Source organism: Rhinoderma darwinii, chromosome 3 (genome assembly GCF_050947455.1).
Source record: "Rhinoderma darwinii isolate aRhiDar2 chromosome 3, aRhiDar2.hap1, whole genome shotgun sequence".
Taxonomy (NCBI): Eukaryota; Metazoa; Chordata; class Amphibia; order Anura; family Rhinodermatidae; genus Rhinoderma; species Rhinoderma darwinii.
Genome location: NC_134689.1, coordinates 303,359,196 through 303,375,116, shown reverse-complemented (window position 1 = coordinate 303,375,116; position 15,921 = coordinate 303,359,196). Strand labels below are relative to the sequence as shown.

Sequence of the window (15,921 nt, the reverse complement as noted above, 5' to 3'; positions counted from 1 at the left end):
GCCCTCGGTCTATGTATACCTTAATTTGCTTCTTGTCTTTGCCTGTGATTCTCTCTTGTTTCCTGGCGCTGCTGTTCCAGCTATTACTATTGACCTCTGCTTCATATTGACCCTGGCTTTACTGACTACGCTGCTGCTCTGCGTTTGGTACCTCGTACACTCCTGGTTTGACTCGGCTCGTTCACTACTCTTGTTGCTCATGGTGTTGCCGTGGTCAACTGCCCCTTTTCCCTTAGCTTCTGTGTTCCCTTGTCTGTTGTCTGTCGGGCACATATTGAGCATAGGGACCGTCGCCCAGTTGTACACCGTCGCCTAGGACGGGTCGTGCAAGTAGGCAGGGACTGAGTGGCGGGTAGATTAGGGCTCACCTGTCTGTCTCCCTACCCCGTCATTACATAATCACAGGCCGATATACCTTTTCTACCCTGGTTTCTACTACTATGGACCCCCTTGAGACCCTGGCTCAGCAAATGTAGGGTCTCTCCCTACAGGTCAAAGCCCTGGCTCAGAGGTACGAGCAGCGTGATGCTAACCAGCTAGTGCCCTCCACCTCACCTCTTGAACCCCATCTCAAGTTGCCTGACCGGTTCTCAGGGGACTGGAAGACTTTTTTCTCCTTTCGAGAGAGTTGTAGGCTCTATTTCCGTCTAAGGCCCCACTCCTCAGGTTCTGAGAGCCAGCGAGTGGGTATAATTGTCTCCCAGCTCCAGGACCGGCCCCAAGAATGGGCCTTCTCCTTGGCTCCTGACGCCCCTGAACTTTCCTCTGTTGACCTTTTTTTTTTCCGCTCTCGGGCTCATCTATGACGAGACTGACAAGGCTGCCTTTGCCGAGAGTCAGCTGGTGACCTTACGTAAGAGACCCGTTGAAGAGTACTGTTCTGACTTTAGGAAGTGGTGTGTAGCTTCTCGCTGGAATGACCCTGCCTTGAGGTGCCAGTTTAGATTGGGTCTGTCGAATGCCCTGAAAGACCTGTTAGTTAGCTATCCCTCTTCTGACTCTCTAGATCAGGTTATAGCTTTAGCGGTACATCTTGACCGACGTCTCAGGGAACGACGACTTGAACGTTTTTGTGCCTTCTCCTCTGGCTCCCCCATGATAGCTCCCGAGGTTCTTCGTTCTTCCACGGAAAACTCGGTGAACCAATGCAACTCGGGGCCTCCGTGTCTCCCCAACAACATAGAGAGCTCCGCAGGAAGAATGGTCTCTGCTTCTACTGTGGGGATGACAAGCATCAAGTGAACAACTGTCCCAGGCATAAGAATAAGCAGCCGGAAAACTTCTGCGCCTAAGTGACCATCGGGGAGGTCGCTTGGGCGCACAGGTATTTCCCGTAAATATGAAACCTAATAAGATCTTGCTTCCCTTTCAGGTCTCTTTTGAGGGTAGGTCTGCCACGTGCAGTGCCTTTGTGGATTCAGGGTCTTCTGCTAATATTATGTCTGTGGAATCTGCTATGTCTCTAGCTATGCCATTAATTGAATTGCCTAAACCTGTCCCGGTAGTGGATATCGACTCTACTCCTCTCGCTAATGGTTATTTTAAACAGCATACCCCTGTTTTTGAACTCATTGTTGGCTCCATTCATTTGGAGCAGTGTTCTGTACCGGTGATGCAGGGATTATCGTCCGATTTGGTTTTAGGCCTTCCCTGGTTGCAGATGCATAATCCCATGTTTAACTGGAGTACTGGGGATCTTACTAAATGGGGTAATGAATGCATGACGTCCTGTTTTTCTGTTAATTTTATTCCTCTCCCTGAGGAGGTGAACACTCTACCTGAGTTTATTCAGGACTTCGCTGATGTTTTTTCTAAAAAGGCCTCCGAAGTGTTACCTCCTCATAGAGAATACGATTGCTCAATCAATTTGTGCCAGGTCCAAGACTCCCAGGTCCCGACCAGTGGGCTTACTATGTTCTTTGCCCATTCCCCAGAGACCTTGGACCCATATCTCCATGGATTTTATCACCGATCTGCCTCCAACTCAAGGCAAGTCGGTGGTGTGGGTTGTAGTAGACCACTTTAGTAAGATGTGCCACTTTGTGCCCCTCAAGAAACTACCCAATGCCAAGACGTTAGCTACCTTCTTTGTCAAACACATCCTGCGTCTCCATGGGGTTCCTGTCAATATTGTTTCTGACAGAGGGGTACAATTTGTTTCATTGTTTTGGAGAGCTTTCTGTAAAAAGTTGGAGATTGATCTGTCCTTCTCCTCGGCCTTCCATCCTGAAACTAATGGCCAAACTGAGAGGACTAATCAGTCTCTAGAACAATATTTAAGGTGTTTTATCTCTGACTTTCAATATGGTTGGGTCTCCTTCATTCCTCTCTCTGAATTTTCCTTTAATAACCGGGTCAGTAACTCGTCAGGGGTCTCCCCCTTTTTCTGTAATTTTCGGTTTAATCCACGGTTCTCCTCCGTTTCACCTGGTGGTTCCAACAATCCCGAGGTAGATGTCGTTCATCGGGAACTGTCTGCTAACCCCTTGTTTGTGGTCGTGGATCTGGTGTGGCTGTCTTCAAAAAATTTGCGCCTTAAGGTTCCGTTTAAAAAATTTGCTCCCCGGTTTATAGGGCCGTACAAGGTCATTGAGGTCCTTAACCCTGTGTCCTTCTGGCTGGAGTTACCCTCGTCTTTTCAAACACACAACGTGTTTCATGCCTCCCTCCTGAAATGCTGCTCCCCGTCCTTGGTTACCTCGAGGAAACCTCCGGTCCCTGTTCTCACCCCTGAAGGGGTAGAATTCGAGGTGGCTAAGATTGTGGACAGCAGGATGGTCCAAGGTTCCCTCCAGTACTTGGTCCATTGGAGAGGATACGGGCTTGAGGAGAGGACTTGGGTACCCGTCCGGGATGTTCACGCTGGGGTATTGCTCAGGAGGTTCCATCTTCGGTTCCCCAATAAGCCAGGTCCACCTAGGAAGGGTCCAGTGGCCCCTCATAAAAGGGGGGTACTGTAAAGGATCTGCCAGACACAGCTTCTATGTCGACGCCCGTGGTTAATCAGTCTGCATCTGCTCCTAGGTTTGATAGAGTGACTCGATCTGCTACCACTCAGGCTGGTAGACTGAGGAGTGGGTGAACCTATCACAACCTGGCCAGACGGTTCTAGCTCCCGCCCTCGGTCTATGTATACCTTCATTTGTTTCTTGTCTTTGCCTGTGATTCTCTCTTGTTTCCTGGCTCTGCTGTTCCAGCTATTACTATTGACCTCAGCTTCATATTGACCCTGGCTTTACTGACTATGCTCCTGCTCTGCGTTTGGTACCTCATACACTCCTGGTTTGACTCGGCTCGTTCACTAATCTTGTTGCTCACGGTGTTGTCGTGGGCAACTGCCCCTTTTCCATTAGCTTCTGTGTTCCCTTGTCTGTCGGGCACATATTGAGCGTAGGGACCGTCGCCCAGTTGTACGCCGTCGCCTAGGATGGGTCGTGCAAGTAGGCAGGGACTGAGTGGCGGGTAGATTAGGGCTCACCTGTCTGTCTCCCTACCCCGTCATTACAGATGGAATGGGCTGAGACAAAATGATACAGCTTCTATGTGCACAGGGTACATAAAAGTTGTATCTGGAAAAGTAAAAAAAAAAAGATTTACGAAAAGTGTTTTTTGAAAGTCGCTTAAAACCACTAAATACATTTTTTTTTAAATGCTTATAAAGGTGTACATAGCCTTTTACATATAAATCGTCAGCACTTATAGATGCTGGACTGAACAATTTTATCATTTTAAACCATTATTACAATGATATGCAAGTTACAAGATCAGAACAGAGAAATGACGTGAAGATACCTTCAACCTAATGTAAAAAGATGGCATGAAATGTACCTCCATATCACATTAAGTTCCTTATCCTGTGTGCTATGAATTGTATATTTTTGTTTTTTAGATGGTGACATAAAACCTGATGTGGTGTGGCCATGTGCAGCTCCTATAAAATTCTCTGCAGTCAGCTCTTGCTCCTCATATTTTGCATTTGGCCTTGAAGACGAGACTCTTACAGTTTTGGACCTGAAGTATTCTGGTGGGTTGCTATGTTTGCCTGTAGGACATTTTTTTCACCCATATTGTTGTACTTAATTGTTGAGACAATCTTTCTTCTTTCTCAGGATTCCCATTAGGTGTTGTTGTCCTACCAGAAGGAAAATCCATAGGTAGTCTTTATTTCTTGGAGCACATAACATCTAATGGAGGTCCACTAGCTGTACCAAGAGCCCAGGTGGTGGTGTGGTGTACCGATAAGTCTCTCTACCTTGTGACTGCAGCTGGGGGGAAGGAGTCCAGCCTTGTTCTTCTCCATGACAGGTGAGCCCTCTCCACCTGGATTACTGGGTTGGTCTATAAATGCAGTAAAAAATTCATTTGTGAAAAACTATTCTATTTTATTGTTTGTGTAAATGATTTATCAAAATAGTTGGCTCTCACTGGACATGGATTTTCCAAATGACAGAATTTGTCTTACCTTTTACTGTTTTATCCATTCTCATGTCTACTGGTTGTTAAGAACTGGATTACTCTGTAAGCAATAACTTCTGATTGTATGCATGACATTGCACATTACATGAATAGGGATCACACATATATACATATATATATATATATATATATATATATATATATATCTCAAAATATATGTTCAATACAGGAAATTACAATCTGTTTTTATTTATGTTTATAGCGCTGGCTCTTCGGATGAACTGATAAGTGCTGTGGCCCCAGTCCCCTCGTTTCCTACTCATGTGAGTTGTAGTTTATTACCTCTAATCTTTTGATTATGATATCACATTTTTTTTACCATGTATACTTTTTACTGCCCCTTCCAACCCACCCTTATCAGTGTTATCTTAATATTCTTCCCAGGCTTGTATTCTGGTGTTCTTCCTATGTTCACCTATGAATCATATAGCCCCCTTATTTCAATAAATAATGGTATTTACCTTTCTACTTCTTAAACCTGAATGTCATATCCTTATGGTCTTTGATTGTATCTGTTTCATGTCCCGTCTTCAATCGATTTCTGAATGTCATGTCCCTATGCTTCTCCCACGTTTAGCTGTATACCATGACATGCATGTCTTCTTTCTTTTTATTTGAATGTGTATATTGGGTTAAATGCTTAAGCTAGTAGATAGAAATGGGGCAGTATAGAACTATATCTGATTTTCAGTATGAAAAAGGGGAACTGATTGGTTGCTATGGGCAATTGCCCCACTCTTTTTTTTTTTTCTTACCTGTTTTTTATATAAATAAGGCCAAGTTTTGATAGCCTGCATCGGTGGCAACCATCTTATCTGATAATTGTTGGGGATTTCAACACCATATCGGATTCAGTCCTGGATGGGTCCACCCCTCTTCTATCCACACAACAACCATCAGAGTTCATTGCTTTGTTTATTGAAAAACTTGACTTTATTGATTCATGGTGCTTCTGTCATCCCACTGATACAAACCTACCTTTTTGTTCTAGAGTACATAATATCCTTCCTCGCCTTGATTATTGGTCCATACATAGTTCGGATATGTTACCTTATCCCATATCAAACCATGCCCCGATTCTTCTTAAATTAGACTTGACCTGTGGCGGGTCGATTTCCTCCAGATGGCGTTTCCCGGCATGCTTCTATAAGTACCTTAAAGTGCATTGGGAGAACTATCAGATGACCATATTGAACATCTGGGGAATATTAATCTGTTTGGGGTCATAGGTATAGACTTGGTCCCATAGCAGTGGGCCACAGACCAATGCCGGGTCATGGATCATTTGGTACCAGGCTGCGGGCGGATACGCTGCGTAAAGTTACACTGCATATTTGCCCTGGTGGCCGCAGGGAATTCCGGACGAAAAACCACACCAAACTGAATGTCCGCTGTGGAAAACTTTAGCATTTAGCGGGACTTCTAGCAGGCCGGCCTCCTGGGATGAAACGTTATCCCAGGAGGCCAGCCTGCTAGCAGGCCAGCTAAATGCTGAAGTTTTTCGCAGTGGACATTCAGTTTGGTGCGGTTTTTCGGCCCGTGATTGGCTGCAGCGGTGGTCACATGGGATGAAACGTCATCCCAGGAGGCCTGCCCTCTGATGTCATCTAGGCCGGCCTCCTGGGATGACGTTTCTTCCCATGTGACCGCTGCTACAGCTTGTGATTGGCTGCAGCGGTCAAATGTTATGACATGTCATCCCAGGAGGCCGGCCTGGAGGAAGAAACACAGACTTCTGGGTAAGTCTAAGATGTCGCCGCAATAAACGAAACAATGGCTATTTGTTGTGGGTATTACCTCCCATTGAGTTGAATGGGGAATACCAGCAACAAATAGGCAGCATTTACACAAATACAATGGACATGCTACAGAATAAACACTGCATGTCAATTTCTTCCTCTCACCATTATGCTGCATGTGGATGAGATTTGTTCCATCTCATCCACTTTGCTAATACTGTATTATACTGTGGATTTTCCGCAAAGAATTCCGTTGCGGAAAATACACTGTGTGAACTGAGCCTGAAAATGCTTTCATTTTTACTTTATTTCCATTTAATTGCAGTCTGCAGGGTGTTTTGTAGTGCGTGTGATTCAACCCCCCCCCCCCACACACACACACACACGCCGGTCTGTGGAAATATTGTCTTGCATGAAACTGGTCCTTGGTGCAAAAAAGGTTGGGGACCGCTGCTTTAGAGGACATATTTTAGTTTTTGTTTCTAGGAAAAAGAAGAAACTCCTAGCTACCATTAAGCCCCTACTATCAAATGCTACTTCCACATATAAACATCTAAAAGTAAGGGGTTTACCTTTGGCTAAAGATGCCTACTTGGAGGCCAAACAAACTTTATGAACAGGCCTCAACACAAATTCTTCATTAAAAAAAATATATATTTTCGCTGTGGTTATTGACCTGGCCTCTTATTGACCTGGCCTCTTATTGGCCTGCCTATCTAAGCCTTTCTGCTCTGACGCTAAAATAACCCTAATACACTCATCTAACAGGATCTTGGCTCGAAGCCCCTTCAAAATTCAGAAATAAAGCTATCCATCAAAGATAACCCCTTTCATTTGGACAATACAAAGCTGGTGAATAATTAGGAATGTTGTCCATTTAAATCCCCATTCTTCTTTTCCTTCCCTTTTTAGGTAATCCAGCCTTTCTAGAAGGAAAGCCACCAACAATTAACAGACAATTAGCTGCACAAAAATATGTCTACCTTGTAGACTTCCTTTCCGATTCAGGAAATTCATTGACATATGAAGAGGCTACCTTTAAATTCCCGGCCTTAACTTTTCCAAGGTCTACCTATTTGCAAATGTGGAGCTTTACCTCCCACACTTTAAATTCTCTTCCACCGGATTCTGGGCACCGCCCATAGGATCTCTTATCTCATAAAACTAGAACAGAATCATTCTTTATCAGCTTTATATACAAACTCATAAAGCCCACAATAAATTGGAATAACTCTTCCACTCGTTTGAGTAAATGGATTGCCCAGCTGCCAAATCTGGAAATTAAGGATATCTTGGTTGATACTTAACAAATTAATATAATACTTCCTAATGATTCTTACCAAACTATGTATCTAATGTTGTTACACAAAGCTTATATTTCGCCAATCATTCAAATTAAGATGTTAACTTCAGTTTCTTATTCATGTCCCCACTGTCATGTTCCTAAAGTGGATATATTCCACTGTTTGTGGGACTGCTTCCTTAGTAAAAGGTCTGGGAAGACCTGATAGAATTTTTCAAAGATTTGTTTGGGATGATAGTCCAAATAATTTCAGCATGGGCATTGTATAATATTCTGGATGACCATTCTTCAGAAGTTTCTACTACCACTGAGAAAATAATACTTTTTATTTGGGCTTCAGCCCAAGTATTCTTTACAGTTGGGCACAATCTGTCTCTTCCACTATTGACCTAATAATCGATAAAGTTGAATTTCTGTTCCGGATGGATTGGGTGTAAACAACTACAAATAAGGAAAAATCGACGCAAAAATTATTTTTAACATGAAATAAATTTATTGAAACAAGCCCAGCCTCTGCAAAACAAGCGTTGAGTGCTTTGAACTCACCTCTTGGTGTATGAAAGGACAAGTGCGTGGAAATGTCAAGGTATTTTTTCTTACACTTGGTGAATTTAGTGGTTAACCTTTTCATTTAATGGTGCACCACATGGGATGGAGGGGGGTAGGCTGAAGTGATTTCTTGGGGACTTTCCCTCGTTAAAATGAAAAAAAAAGAAACCGTTTTTCATGGTCAAGTTTTTTCTTGTATTTTTGGTGACCTAACAAAAATAATTTAGAATAAAAAAAGATCTAGTGTGTAAATGGATTGTGTATGTGTATGGATAGGCAGCATGGTGGCTCAGTCGTCAGCACTGTTGCCTTGCAGTACTGGATACGAGTTCGACCAAATGTAACGTCTGCATGGAGTTTGTATGTTCTCCCCGTTTTTGCGAGGGTTTCCCCCAGGTTCTCCGGATTCCTTCCACACGCCAATACATACTGATGAGTCAATTCCCTTCCGATAATATTGGCCCTGGAGCGTGGGTGTCTGATATAGGGAAATTAGGTTTTGAATCCTATTGGAGAGAGGGACTGATTTAAATTGACAATTTCTGTACGGCGCTGTGGAATATATATATATATATATATATATATATATATATATATATATATATACATAAGAAACCGAAATAAATAAATAAATTAAAATAAAGTTGAATAATATATGGCACCAGTATTCTATATATGTTACATGCAATTTATTCCAACAGATCATTTGATAAGTTACTACTTCTTTTTCTCCTTTCTAGTTGCTTCTATTCTACCGCAGTGGTATAGTAAAGCTTCTGGATGTTTCTGAACGACAACCAGTTTGCCAGTTTGGTCTCCCTTCGCCCTATAAAGTAGCATTTCCCTGGCAACCAGTGTATGTTCTTGATGCAATGAACCACTGTCTTTTTCTTAAAGGTGGGTAATAATATCTGCATTGCTCATGTCTCTAATACTACGGTTTTATTACGCTAGGACTGTCTTGTATTTTTCCCATTATTCCTAATACACTTGGATATGTGAATATATCTTTAGCTATAGATCTGGCACTAAGTATATTATATTGTTATTACGTGATTTAAAAACTATTTCGAGTCATCTTATTACTATAGAGCATGTTATAGCGTATATTTATTAACCTAAAAAATTTAGTGTCAGGTTCAAAATGACTTCTTATTTTACTCTGTATAATGCAACATGTTTAGCATTTTTTTTTTCTTCTCTGAAATGAAACCTATTCTCAGAATATCCTTAAGAGACTCATCCTTGATCTCTCTCACCGTCTATACAATCATTCTGCATAATCACAGCCCCATATTATTTTATGTACAAAGCAATTTACTCTAGACGGATTAAGTAGGGAAGAGAATGCAAAGATATAATTTTATACAATTTTCATGTCACTAAAATGGATGTTTATGTAGATGTATGTAACACAATGGCTGCTGATATACAGGTTCGCTTTATAAGTAACGTGCAGAGAAATAGGGCTAACCAATGTCATTACGTCAGTAGTCATAAGGAAGTATGATATGTTAATTACCAACAATACCTCAGATTTACTCAGAAAATATATATTTAGTTTTGCTTTATCGGCTTTGAATGACATATAAAATATATTGGAAAAGAAAAAACATATTTACTACGGCTGGCAGGGATATGGATTTATTGAGTAGTTCATGGTTTTCACAACTCCCCAGAGGTGCCCAATCAAAATGGTTGACTGGTTTTCACCGGCATCCCACCGAGAACAAATGGTCTTAGCCGTGTGCTACCTGTATGTTATGGTCCTCTGATTCATATCATGAAAGAATCTGCTGCCATGTTTATGCTACCCTAAATGAGGGCAGCATATGTGGTTGTAAACTGCTATTTGGACTCACTGCAAGGCTCTAAAGGGAAAGAGCGCAATTTAGTTTTTGAAGTGAATATTTTACAAAACTTTTTGGACACCAGGTTGCATTGAGGTGAGGTACCAGTACAGTGAAAACCCCCGGGAAGTGGCCTCATTTGGGAAACTAAACCCCTATAAATGGGTTTTCCCATGATGGACATTTATGACATATCCACAGGATATGTCATAAATGTCAGATAGATGTGGGGCCCTCCTCTGGGACCCGCACCTATCTCTAAAACGGGGCCCCCTAAACCTCGTTCTACCTCTTTGTGTTCCAGCCGATTTCCGACCATGAAGGGGAAAACAGCTAAGCCCAATAGAACGGAATAGTAGTTACGGAAACAGCGTAGCTCGCATGCTACATTGCTTCCGTAACTACTTTTCACCACTATGGGATTTACGGAAACTGCGTAGCTCAGCGAGTTACGCTGTTTCCGTAACTCCCGACCATGTAATCAGTATGTGGCCGGGAGGCAGCGTGAGCACAAAAAGCTAGAACGGGGTTTAGGGGGCCCCGTTCTAGCGATATGTGCGGGTCCCAGAGGTGGGACCCGCATCTATCTTACATTTATGACATAACCTGTGGATCTTACATAAATGTCCCTTGTGAGAAAACGCCTTTAAGGAATCTATCATGAGGTGTAGTGAGCATTTTGATCCCAGATTTTGCAGATTAGTACACAACGGATATTGCAGATTGAAAATTGCCATTTTTCCACGGATATTCTATTTCCGTGCCGAATATGTTGTGCCCAGCTTTTACCACTGGAGACACACACCCGATAAATTATTAAGCGGAGTACAGTAATATGCCATATGTGGTGATAAACTGCTGTTTGGGCACATTGCCAGGCTTGGAAGGACTGCCATTTGGTTTTTGGAGAGGGGATTTTACTTGGTAGTAGTTTTGTTTAGGGTTTTACTGGTATTTCAGTTTATAATGTGGGAGCATAGGTAAGTATAGTGGAGTATATCAGCACATAATAAAAAAAATGTCAAAGGTAGGAGCAGCACTGTGATTCTTTGCCTGTTAAGGACGGTGCTAAGCTTCCAAACAAGGAGTGACTCCTCCTTGTGTAACGTACATCCAAGAAATAGAGAATGAAGCAGCACTCAAAAAAAACTTGAGTTTATTCATCCAACATCCACTACAACGTTTCACCCTCTCTATGAGGGCTTTTTCAAGTCTTGGAGGACTTGGAGTACTTGAAAAAGCCCTCATAGAGAGGGTGAAACGTTGTAGTGGATGTTGGATGAATAAACTCAAGTTTTTTTTGAGTGCTGCTTCATTCTCTATTTCTTCAGCACATAATAAGGTGTATAATAATGGGGTAAATAAATAATAAAATTAATTATCCATGGCTAGTGACGTACGCTTTGAACCAAACTTTTATGCACAGGCAAAGTTTTTTGGGGCAGGTGTCGCACTTTTAAAGGGTGTCCGTGGTAATGTACAAAATATCCGCACTTCAGTATTTCCTAACCTTCACTAGCCCCATATGCAGCACAAGACCCTAAAATGCCATTGTCTCTGCTGCATCTACGGGGTCCACCTGTGGGGCCTAGGAAATGATGACTTGGGGTTTTAGGTGAAGAACTGCTGGACTTATAAATTAGTCTGGGCCGTCGTTTTGCATCAAGTCATAACTTTTTATTTTTCCGTTGATAGAGCTGTTAGAGGGCTTGATGAGCTGTAGTTTTTATCGGTATCATTTTGGGGTACATGCGATTTATTTATTTTTTGGATCAGTATTTATTACATTTTTTGGGAGGTGAGGAGACCAAAAAAAACGCAATTCTGAAAATTACGCTGTTCAGCATGCAGTATAAACAACATGTTTACTTTATTCTGCGGTTCGATACGATTACGGCGATACCAAATTGATATAGTTTTAAATGTTTTACTACTTTTACACAATAAAAACACTTTTTTTTTTTTAAATAATATAGTGTTTTGGGGACACCATATTCTGAGAGCCAGAACTTTTTTATTTATTTTTTGTCGACGGAGCAGTGTGAGGGCTTGTTTTTTTGCGTGACAAACTGTAGTTTTTATTGGTACCATTTGGGGGGTACTTGCGACTTTTTTTTATCATGATTTATTCCATTTTTTTTGGAGACAAGCTGACCAAAAAAGGAAATTCTGCCATTGTTTTTATTTTAGTTTTTTTTACGGTGTTCACTGTGTGGGATAAATAATTTTTATAGTTCAGGCCGATACAAACGTGACAATATCTACTATGTATAATTTTTTCATTATTTCTTTTTTTTTTCTAATTATAAACCATTTGATTGGGGAAACGGCGATTCTTGTTTTTTACTACTTAAAGCTTTTATTTATCTATTTTTCGAGAACATTTTTTTTTTTACTTTTTTTTACGCTTACTTGGGGACTTGAAGGCCTGACCTTCTGATTTATGACTTCTGTAGTGCAGTGTATTGTAACTGTCATTTTTCAACTGACAGTCGACTGCGCTATTGATTCCGTCAAAAAACCGGAACCCTTTCACAACGGTGGCAAACAGAAACCATTAGAAAAGTATCCGTCACCATTGAGATCAACGGTGATGCAAACGGAAGCTATGGCTTCTGTTTGCCTTTCCATTGAGGCGTTCCCCCGACGGAAAGCTCAGATGGAACCCCTCAATGGAAACCAACACTTATGTGAACACAGCCTTAGACAATTCCAAATGCACTAGATGTATTTAGAGGCATTCGCAATTCTTGCCAACTTTATTAGTGCACAATATGCCATTATTCATTAATGTGGCCCCAGTGTATTTACAGTACTATGTACCATTATCTTTCTGTATCTTGCAGCAAATGAGAACAGGGTTTCTCGAGAGATTTTGATCCCAGAAAATTCTACTTCCTCTCTATTTGCGTTCAGTTTTGAATCTATGGTAAAGACTCAGCAGGCAGCTGTGCTCCCTGCACAAAGTTTACACTGGGAAGAAAATTGCAAGTTATTATTTCAGATGAGGTGGGTTCATTTACTATGTTACATACAATTAATGAGTTTATGAAAAGTAAACAGCAATCATATCTTTGTGTGCCATTTTGTTCTCATTAGGTTGCAAACGTTTTCAGAAAGGAGAGCGCAGATAGCAGCATCATGGTCGCTTCTCAGAAAGCAAGCCTCAGATTTTACACGGCGCAACACCCTGAGCAGATAATCGAAGAACAAAAACTTGCAGATGTATTGAGATTCATGCTTTCCAAAAAGTTCCACCTTTGATTCGTCAGTCCACAGAATATTATCCCAAAAGTCTTGGGGGACATCTAGATGTTTTTTGGCAAATGCGTGACGAGTCTTTGTGTTCGTTTTGGAAATCTCCCATGGAAGCCATTTTTGCCCAGTGACTTTCTTATTGTGGAATCCTGTACATTGACCTTAACTGAGGCAAGTGAGACCTGCAGTTCTTTAGATGTTCGTCCGGGCTCGTTTATAACCTCCTGAATGAGTAGTCGATGCGCTCTTTTGGTAGGCTGGCCATTCCTGAGAGGGTTCACCACTGTTCCAATTTTTTGCCATTTGTGGATAATGGCACTCACTGTTGTTCGTTGGTGTCCCAGAGCCTTAGCAATGGTTTTGTAACCATTTCCAGACCGGTAGATTTCAATGCCTTTCTTTGGCATCTGTATTTAATTATCTTTAGAACGTGGCATGTGCTGATTTTTGAGACCTTCTAGTCTCTTCTTCACATTGCCAGACATGTTCGCTTTAAGTGATGTTTAGATTCAACAGGTCTGGCAGTAATCATACCTGGGTGTGGCTAGTGAAATTGAACCCAATTTTCAAAAGAATTTGGTAAATGGGTTTTCTAGTCCTAAGAAATTGATGGCCTATTGAAAGGCCATCAATACCTGATCTGTGGGGATCCGACTCCAGGGAAAGCTGTTCACTTGAAAGGGAGAAGGCTGTAATACTGTGAACCGCCTCTACAAGTGTGTCGGCAATTCACAGTACGAGCAGGTTGAATTGAAGGTGAAGCAGAGCCAGGATCGGACCCCCACTGATCAGGTATGATGGCCTATCCTGAGGTTAGGCTGTAAATTTCTTAGGACTGGAATACCCCATTTACTGGTTGATTTAGTAGCTAAGAGGCAATTACTTTTTCGCATAGGGCCAGCATTTTCCTTCAATAAATGTAATCATCATTTTAAAAACAGCATTTTGTATTTACTTGGGTTAAATTTGTCTAATGTTAAATCTGAAATATTCAAATGTGACAAATATGCAAAAATAGAAGAAATTGGCAATAGGGTAAAAACTTTTTCACAATACTGTTTTTTTTATTCAATTAAAAAGTAAAGATTAAAATCTTGCAGGAAGTAAACCCTAGATAATTACACATAACATAATACAACGTGGGATTAAAATGGTGTTTTGGCCTTTTACAGGCTATTTTGGAATACTTTTATTAGATATGTTGCTGTTTGGAGTTTTTGCACTCAGTACAGTATATCCATGATTTGTAGCTACAATACTGATTTTTAATTGTCAGTAAAGGTACTTTGAACCTTAGAGGTTTAAGGGCAGATTCAGACGAACGTTGCGTTTTTGCGCGCGCAAAAAACGCGGCGTTTTGCGCGCGCAAAAACCACTTGACAGCTGCGTGTGTCATCCGTGTATGATGCGCGGCTGCGTGATTTTCGCGCAGCCGCCATCATAGAGATGAGGCTAGTCGACGCCCGTCACTGTCCAAGGTGCTGAAAGAGCTAACTGATCGGCAGTAACTCTTTCAGCACCCTCGACAGTGAATGGCGAACACAATATCGAGAAACCTGTTAAAAAAAAAGAAAAAGTTCGTACTTACCGAGAACTTCCCTCCCGGCCGTTGCCTTGGTGACGCGTCCTTGGTGACGCGCCTCTCTTGACATCGGGCCCCACCTCCCTGGATGACGCGCAGTCCATGTGACCGCTGCAGCCTGTGCTTGGCCTGTGATTGGCTGGAGCTGTCACTTGGACTGCATTGTCATCCCGGGAGGTCAGACTGGAGGAAGAAGCCGGGAGTTATCGGTAAGTCAGAACTTCGTTTTTTTTTAAAGGTTCATGTATATTGGGATCGGAAGTCACTGTCCATGGTGCTGAAACAGTTTAACTCTTTCAGCACCCTGGACAGTGACTTTCTCCTGACGTCGCGTACCGGAAATTTTTTTGCCGGGTTCGGCCAAAACGAGTTCGGCCGAACCCGGTGAAGTTCGATTCGGTTGTCCGGGTTCGCTCATCTCAAAGACACTCCGTTTGGATGTTTGGAAACAGAAAAGCACGTGGTGCTTTTCTGTTTACATTTATCCTTTTGACAGCTGGTGCGCTGTTTCAGTCGGTTCGCACGGAAGTGCTTCCGTGCGACCTGCGTGGTTTCACGCACCCATTGACTTCAATGGGTGCGTGGTTTCACGCACCCATTGACTTCAATGGGTGCGTGATGCGCGAAATACGCGGAGATATTGAGCATGTCGCGCTTTTTGCGCAGCTGAAAAACGCTGCGCAAAAAGCACGGACTGTCTGTACTGCCCCATAGACTTGTATTGGTCTGTGAGTGGCGCCTGAAAACCACGCGGCCCGCACGGACCCAATACACGCTCGTGTGAATCCCCCCCTTATAATAATAAACATTTATGACAAATCAGCTTCATATAACATAAATATCTTAACGGAGGGTGTTCGATAACCGGAATGGAGTTGATTGGTACCCTGTTTTTGGCGGAGATTTGGCCTCGTATACGTGATTATTGTCCATTTAAGTGTATTGGACATAGATAAATAGCCACGTCCACACATTTGTCATAATTACATCTTCTGTTACTCTTTAGAAATTGTTAATCATGATGATTATTGCAGGAAAAAGAGAGAACTTTGATCCAGCGCCGGTGGTATGTAAAAGGAATCGGACTTCCAATTTTATTGGTATACAACTTTAAAATGATCAAAGTGCAAAAAAAGGGTGAATCGCATTGATCAATCGCCTACG

At 42.1% G+C, this 15,921-nt stretch overlaps 1 protein-coding gene across 3 annotated transcripts in view; it reads left to right on the top strand.

Moving 5' to 3' along the window:
• The window catches only part of WDR93 (WD repeat domain 93), a 47,612-nt gene extending 33,415 nt beyond the window's left edge, over nt 1-14,197 (top strand). For all 3 annotated transcript variants that reach the window (XM_075858165.1, XM_075858164.1, XM_075858166.1), the window contains exons 12-17: nt 3,890-4,024; nt 4,110-4,305; nt 4,679-4,739; nt 8,808-8,964; nt 12,764-12,926; nt 13,017-14,197. In XM_075858165.1, the coding sequence (XP_075714280.1) occupies nt 3,890-4,024; nt 4,110-4,305; nt 4,679-4,739; nt 8,808-8,964; nt 12,764-12,926; nt 13,017-13,119 (815 nt within the window). In that variant the 3' untranslated portion in view covers nt 13,120-14,197. The remainder of the gene's footprint in view (nt 1-3,889; nt 4,025-4,109; nt 4,306-4,678; nt 4,740-8,807; nt 8,965-12,763; nt 12,927-13,016) is intronic.
• The last annotated feature ends 1,724 nt before the right edge of the window (nt 14,198-15,921 follow it).